Raw genomic sequence first — 7,893 nt, 5'->3', positions numbered from 1 at the left:
TCTTCATTTTCTTTACATGTCTTCTTCTTCTAAAACTCCACCAGGAACAGAACAGGGAAAAAATACAATTTGTATTTTCTCTTATCACATGTCACTATAGTTGCAAAGAAAGACACCAATCTCCTTTGAAATATACATCTTCATTGTAATTGCTGAGGATATTAATTATAAATTTGAAAATTAATTATCTGATATGCAACTTTACATAATTAATTATTTGATTTTCTAGTGAATATACAAATAAAATATTATGGGCAGAAAAAAATTAGATTGAGATTAAAACGAAGTAAAATTTTAGGGAAATGCTTCTATTTTGAAACTGTAATCATTTTTTTGTTTTGATGTTCAACAGGTCTGCACACTTTAGAGGACACGATTAGTAATAAGCGATTATTATCTAACAAAAAACTATGGATGAAAAATTAAATGTGAGATCACAAAAAAAAAAATTGGTTCTCAAGAATGAGGCAGAAATTAAGTAATACACTAACCTAAAAAAAATTGTATGATGGTGAAAAGTGGAAGAGAAAGCATGAGAAAGAAGAACAAAAAATAAATAAATTCAAGAGGGTGGTGGAAGGAGAGAGAAAAGTGAGGAAGAAGATGAAAAAAAAATTCTTAAAAAAACTTTTCAAACGCGCTCAGAATTCGTACAACACACCTATATTGCTGAGTCAGCGAAAAGTGTCCTAATGACACAATAAAAGCCTATTACAAGTGTTCAAAATAAACAAAATCTATTTAAGGTGTTTAAATGAAAGTTAATGTAATGTTTAAGGGGCTATCGATGAATTCCCTCTATTTTTAATATCAAAGTAAGATATTTGTGTCATAGAGATGGTTTCATTCGAATATCACTAATTGTTAACAGGGATATAATATTATTTCAATTAAAACATAATTCATAGTAGTAGTCCAAACATGTAAAAACATATAAAGTATTTGCTTGTGGTTGAATCAAACTAAAATAAACAAAAAATTAAAAATTCGGGTAATGCACGGGAAGATATACTAGTAATCGTTCTTAATAAGTGATGGTCCTTCCATCCAACCAAAACAATGAAAAGTCATCTGGCTATTTCTGTCAATTGTCTTTTCTGCATCAATTCTATGGCGTCTTCCATTGTTATCCACCATCTCCATCTGCTCTCTCCTCTTCTTCTCTTCTCCATCATAGTTGTGTCCAGGTGAACATAATTTTCACATGATTCTACAATATTGCATAAACCTTAACGCCTCCTTTGACGTGCAGCACCGCCACACGTCAAATTCGGCCGACCAGCAAACAATGTCATCTTCGCACCTCGGTTCTCCTCTCCTCTTCGCTCGCTCTCAATTTTGCACGCTGGTGGAGTCTGCCGCTGCTTCCTATATCAGGTGAGTGTCTTCCACACAAATTTCACGGGTGTTTATTTGATTTTGATTCCCTAACTCGGCATCTGCCATTTGATTTTGCAATGCTTCTGTTATTTGCTTGCCCGCGAGGCCTCTTTGAATTTTCGTTTCAACTTGACTTTGGGCTTCTCTATATTTTTAAGCCTTTCTTGACTCATGCATTTTTGTATTTTTGCGCTTTATCACATATCGACAATCATCATGTGTAAGATTCTAACTTGAACATTTACTGAGCCTTCAATTTTTCCTATGATTTTCTCATTCAGCTCTTAAAACAAGACAATTTCCTCTCTACAAAACATTAGATTTTGTTGACTTTTATATAATATAGTGTGTAATAAAATTATTCCCTGAGCCTTTCCATAGCTAAGGTAACAATTCACTTTGATTTTGTTAACTTCATCAAACTTTCCTCTGCAAATTTCTATTGCTATTGTCAGCCTGCAACTCTTCAATAGTTTTGAAGAAGCAAATCTGAAAATCAATCATGCCATGGTATCTCAAAGATAACATTATTATTCGATTCATAGAATTGACAATAATGTTAATTTATAAACTCATCAAGTAATATACAGATTTCTGTTATGCAAATCTTTCTGGTATGAAGTAGTTGCGAGAACACAAGGATTAACAAGTACTCTAAAAATGTGATACTGTATTTTTGCCCTCATTTCATATCCATATGTAATAGAATTATTATGAGTCCGAATTAAAATATAGTGGACTTTTTAGAACCTTTACCCTATTGAAAGACTACCTAAAGCACACAATAACACTAGATATGTTGTTTTCAACTTATATGAATAAGTGTGCAACCTATTTAATGTTTTTGTATTTCTTCTACTTTCTTTGCAGTGAGTGCAACTACTGCTCCACACAAGGGACATGCAGGTCAGTGTGTACTGGGAGAAACCTACTCTTTTTCAAAGTACAACAAGATAAGTTTGAACAAGATGTTTTGATCTAACCTTCATTCCCTGGCACATGATTCACCATTCTAAGTTGAAAACCGAGAATACAAGGGCTTTAATCGTGTTACATATAAGCTAATCCTTTTTTATAGTAATCAAAATAAGTCCATTCAAGAGGCAAATGTTATTTATCAGTGTGTTATTCGTCAAGTTGATAAACCATCTGTTTTCAATGGTTAATCTGCTCCTTGATCATCATAGCTCTTGTCTTTACTATGTGCCCATAGATGACCATGATAAGTATTGGGAATAATACACAAGTTATTTGCAGATGATCTTAGCTGAAATTTATTGACAATGTCTTTCCTTTTATAAAAAATGAAGTACTAAAAGTATGTTTCCTTCCTCTGAGTAAATATAAGTAATTATTGTTCCTCAGATGCTTTGATTTGAGATTTGAGTTTCTGCATTTAATTTCGAAACTGTTATGGATTAAATACCTCCTTATTCACTTTATCAACCTGATGAATTTTACTACTCGCTTCATTCCGTTTTTTTAGTTGCCATAACTTCCTTTTTAAAAGTCAAACGATATGATTTTGACTAACATTTAAAGATGTATTTTGCTATCATATCGACATGCAAAAAATTGTAATTTACATTACTTTCCATATAGTAATATAATCTAATTTAGCTTTAAAAATTAGTTGAATAGACTCTCAAAAAGTCAACATGTCACCTTAAAAGGAGTGGCTTTCTCATGTTAATTCCAGAGCCCTACTTCTTGAATGGTTCTAAGCAAATTCTTCAGACATCATTGCTAAATTTGTGAGTTTGTAGATTGAACCACAAAACCAATGAATACATTTTAATTTCATGTAGAAACAATAAAAACACTTTCTCTGGAGAAAATTTATGCTTAATACATCTTCACTTGCATCTTTGCAGGGTTACCAGTGTTAGGAGTTTATTCAATGCAACAAATGTTACACTTTGTACATTTTAAAACAATACGACTACAATCCTTTTTTGCCCCTCATTTCCAAAATGGTCGTTCCCAAACGAAATACCTCCTGCAAACTAATCAAGATGCATACTCAACTCAATCACTAAACTGCCCGCTTTACTTATGAGCATAATATATTGTAATAACCTTTTCGGTACTTTTGTTTTGTGCCCGGGCAATCTTTACTAGTATGTAATGTATATGGTGCTAGATTGCATATTGCAACTTGCTAATTGCGAATCAGCTAATGGGAAATCTATTTCCGTTTGATTGAGTTTCTAATTTGATTTAGACTCAATTACTTTACTTAGGGTTGCTTACTCTATAAATAGTTAATAGAAATAATTATTTTGGAGGAGACTGAGGTGAAGATCAATATAGGGAGTAGAAAGTTGTCAATATTTTTAGAGTTTTTTTATTCTTCTTGATTTCTTAGAGAGTAGTAGCTAAAGCTTTTATTTTGGGGTAGTAGCTACGAATGGATTTATTAAAGACTTGTTGAATTAATTTTTAGTTGTTATTATAAGTTACTTCTATATTCTTATTTTAGTATTTTATGCTTGATCACTATAAGAAAAACATATTGTCTAATTTTAAATCGAGAGAGGAGAGGTTAGATACATCAGAGTATATAAAGAGCCTGATCGACTCATTAAGTTGAGATGATTTGTATTCAAGAGTGATGTCCAGACGAATAACTCGCTTGGTTATTAAACAGGATGAAATATAAATGCTTGTCAGTTAGTCTATTTCTTCCTACTCAACGATGTAGTTAGATAGTTAGCTGGGGTCGATGACTAGATGTCTAAACCCAACTCGTACAATTAACCCTGTAAATCAGTAACTTGAGGACTAAAATTAATTCTAATACAATATTATGATACATGAAATTCAATACATGTTGCAGCCCTGGGATTTTCTAAACTATAGCAAGTAATCTTATAATTTTATTTCTACATTTTTTTTTGGCATTCTTAAAAAAACAATTAGACTTGTATAATTTAGTAAAAAATAGTTAATTGACAAGTCCTTTGTGATTGATAATCTGGTTCTTTTAAGAGTCATTGTATTACTTGCGCGACCACATACACACGAACTTAGAAATTAACTAATCTTATAGGTTTACTTTTCTTTTTATTTATTAATTTACTTTTTATAAAAAGAATTCAACAATTATTTTTTTCTATTTTTGAATTATTTCGTACTCTTATTGATATGTATGGTTGAGATAAATCCTGATTGAGCGATGCAAGTCTTTCATGTCATATATGTGGTCGTTAGTATATTTACTGGAATGTTTGTCCAAGAACTTATTCCCTTCTCTCAAACCCCTATTATGATTCTTCTGTTATTTGTGATGTTGGTAGGGGCGATAAAGCAGAGAATGCAAAACAATAGGCGCTTCAATGTACATACATGTTGAACAAGATTAATTCAAAAATCACCGGACAAATATTTGAATGCACATAAGGGTACAAAGAAATCATCGAATTAGAATATAAGCTTGATGTTCTTCAATCAAAAATTACAATCCAAGCTGAATTATAAGAGGTTGGGGACCAACAAGGAGAGAGTTATGGAGAATAAGAATAATGAGTCAATATTGGATATATGGACGAATTCAACTGCTAAAGATTGAAGTGTCTACCCATCTGATTAATGAAAAAAATAAGCTCACACAAGAAATTGATCAATTTAGCTTAGATATTCTTGACTTAGAGGCTCACTTGAACAAAAAGATTGAGGAGTCTAAAGCCCAGTTATCGATTGTTGTGTATTATGACCAACTAGTGGAGCAAAAAGAGGAACTTTAATCATTCAACTACACCTTATTCCTTAATATTGAGGTTGAGAAAGAGTACAAAAGTGAGAATGTTGTAAATAATGTTGCTTTGGAGTTTAGGCATATCTCATGTAAAACACTTTTCTATACAATCTAAACTAATGGATGAGTGTATTGATGAGGAACAAAGCTCCTATATTCTAAAGTTTTTTTAGTCCATGTAGACAAAACGACATTCTTCACTTAAGGGACAAAAAGTGCAAGATACGACATATATTACTTGGTTTCTTTATCTTTATACTAACACCCATTGAGAGGAGCAGAAAATTTGATGTAAAGTTAGAGGTGAAATGCATAAGTTCAAAGTGGGAAAAAAATGGTAAATTTATTTGTGTCGTGTCGCGATGTTAAATTAAGCTCTTATTGGAAGCAACCCATTTTATAGTGTAACTTCTTAGTTTTTATCTTTTTTAGCCTCATTTTTTGTGTTGTTTTTACAGATTTTAGAGAATTCTAAGTATCCAACATTTAGAGCTAAGAAGTATGTTTGAGCTTAAGTGTGGGGTTATGATCCTTGATGAAAATTGAGAGAACATGCTAATAGCTAGACCTGAAGGACTCAGGAAGTTTTTTAACCCTTGTTTCAAATTTTATTTGATGCTTTGGGGACATAACATCTTTTTAAGTGTGGGGTGGAGGAATGAATTCCTAAATTTCTAATTTTTACTGGTTTATTGCGTCTTTTTTGTATAATGGGTTCCTCACATTTTGTTTCCTTTTTTTTTTCGAGGATCGTCCCTTTGAGCCGAGTGTCTTTTTTTAGGAATAAATTATTATTTTTTATATTTTTTTGAGAGAAAAGAAAAGACCCTTTTCAGTGGTGTGATACTAGCTATTTAGGTCTATTTTTTTTTTTTTGTAATACTTTCTTGTGAATGCTTGATGAAAAAATGCATATTTTTTGACATCTAAGCTCATAACAGTGACCTTGTATATAACTTACTTCATATTGTAGTTTCTTATGATCATGTCCTTAGAAGCGGAATTGATCTATCTTGATAGATACTTATTCCATGTGTGGTGAGATTTTGTTTATTCCATTTTTTTCATCTTAGTCTAGAACTTGTCCTGCATATTATTGAAACGAAATAAAAGTGTTGTTTTGTTCATGAGGTGATAATAGGTTTTCTTTGATTTGTATGGTAATTTTACCCTTTTCACTAGTGATATAATAGGATTATATCACTAGTTAGCCTTTTTAAGCATGTAGCCTTTTGTTGGTAGCCATATTTTTTCCTTGACTATTTTGTTGAATCCCTAGTTTTTGCACCTTAATTCCTTGAACATTGTACCATAGATTTATTTTGTATTCAATTCTGAGAATAAGGGATAGTTGAGGTTATCAATGATAACTACAAAGTGCTTAATAATCCTCTTTGAAAGAATGTGATGTGAAAAAAAAAGATGAACAAAAGAAGTTACTTTGATGATGACCCTGGTCCTTACGAGGACATCGTGCACCTTTAACGCATGAAATAATTGCAAAGTGCTTAAGGAAGTCTAAGTCACTATTATTATAGTTTTCCTACCCGTTTTCTAGCCTACATTACAACCCTTTAAAGTCCGATTTGATTCTATTCAAGCATGCTTAAATTAGTGAAAATGTACATAATGGACAAGTATGTGGTTCTTTGTGCATATATGTGAATTTTCTTTGTGAGTGTAACAGTTGTTCTTGATGTGAAGTCCTTAATTTATATTCACTTTTTGAATTGAGTGTGTGGACTATTTATTTTTGTGACAACACTTGTTTCATGATAGATAAGTGATTTTATTAGCTTTCTTTGAATTTGATGAGTTTAAAGTCTCTCCTTAGGTTAGGAGGTGAGAGATATATTATTTATTTGGATGTCTTGCATAATGATTGAGAATCGTACTTTATGTTTTCAAATTAAGTGTGGATGTTGATATGAGGCCAGAAATATATATTTTTAATTATTATTTTTCTCACATTTAATATTTTTATTTGTCCTTTTTAATATTAATTGTATGTATAGTGCTAATAATGTATTTTATTTATAAGAATAAAATAATGTAAAATTAAAAAAATTTAGGGCTAAAATAAATTAAAAATTTAAGATTAAACAAAAAATCAAGGAGTCACCTTAATGAATTAAATTCAATATAATAATATATAATATATAAGGTACAAAGATTGCATATTGCAATTTGCTAACTGCGAATCAGCTAATGGAATGGTGCCACGTGGCAATCCATGAAGACAGTAGCCAATTAATTAAAGGCGCAGAATTAAGGCGGTTGGACAGATCATGCGTACAACCGGGAAATCTAATTCCTTTTGGTTTTAAGTTCCTAATCTGAATTAGATTCAATTATTTTACTTAGAATTGCTTACTCTATAAATAGTTCATAGAACTAATTATTTTGGAGAAAAAAGAGGTGAAGATCAATAATAGAAAGTAGAAAGTTGTCCAATTTTTTAGGATTCTTTTCTTCTTTTTGTTTTTTTAGAGACTAGTAGATAAAATCCTTGTTCTGGGCAGGGTGGATCAACAGTTTTAAAAAAAAGATAAGCGTCTTAGTCCTCCAAATTTAAGGGTCTCATTTTAAATTATAAACGTTATAAGTTATTATTTTTTAACAAATATTGAATACTATTTGTAGAAAAAGTAAACTTTTTATGAAAAATAAAAAAATTATTAGAATAAATTTGACATAATTGGAATACTGTATCTCGAAAAAATATTTCAAAATAAGAAAGATTATATTATCAATTG

The 7,893-nt window shown here is 30.9% G+C and overlaps 1 protein-coding gene across 2 annotated transcripts; it reads left to right on the top strand.

Moving 5' to 3' along the window:
• The first annotated feature begins 980 nt into the window (after positions 1-980).
• LOC107031890 lies at positions 981-3,548 on the top strand. 2 transcript variants are annotated; one of them, XM_015233384.2, is made up of 4 exons: positions 981-1,187; positions 1,253-1,377; positions 2,251-2,286; positions 3,255-3,548. In XM_015233384.2, the coding sequence occupies exons 1-4, from the start codon at positions 1,035-1,037 to the stop codon at positions 3,310-3,312; spliced, it is 372 nt and encodes a 123-aa protein (XP_015088870.1). In that variant the 5' UTR covers positions 981-1,034; the 3' UTR covers positions 3,313-3,548. The 2 variants fall into 2 exon arrangements, with proteins under 2 accessions (XP_015088870.1, XP_027772081.1); XM_027916280.1 differs by lacking the exon at positions 3,255-3,548 and having other exon boundaries at positions 2,251-2,642.
• Positions 3,549-7,893: the final 4,345 nt, after the last annotated feature.

Source organism: Solanum pennellii, chromosome 1, assembly GCF_001406875.1.
Source record: "Solanum pennellii chromosome 1, SPENNV200".
NCBI classification, from domain to species: domain Eukaryota; kingdom Viridiplantae; phylum Streptophyta; class Magnoliopsida; order Solanales; family Solanaceae; genus Solanum; species Solanum pennellii.
Note: the sequence above shows the minus strand (reverse complement) of the source record. Positions and strands in the feature narration are given on the sequence as shown.

Excerpts from the sequence above, each read along its gene's own strand:
- LOC107031890 (XM_027916280.1), top strand. The coding sequence starts at position 1,035 with ATGGTCCTTCCATCCAACCAAAACAATGAAAAGTCATCTGGCTATTTC. Across the intron at positions 1,188-1,252 it reads TCCATCATAGTTGTGTCCAG|CACCGCCACACGTCAAATTC; the intron begins GTGAACATAATT and ends TTTGACGTGCAG. Across the intron at positions 1,378-2,250 it reads GCCGCTGCTTCCTATATCAG|TGAGTGCAACTACTGCTCCA; the intron begins GTGAGTGTCTTC and ends CTTTCTTTGCAG.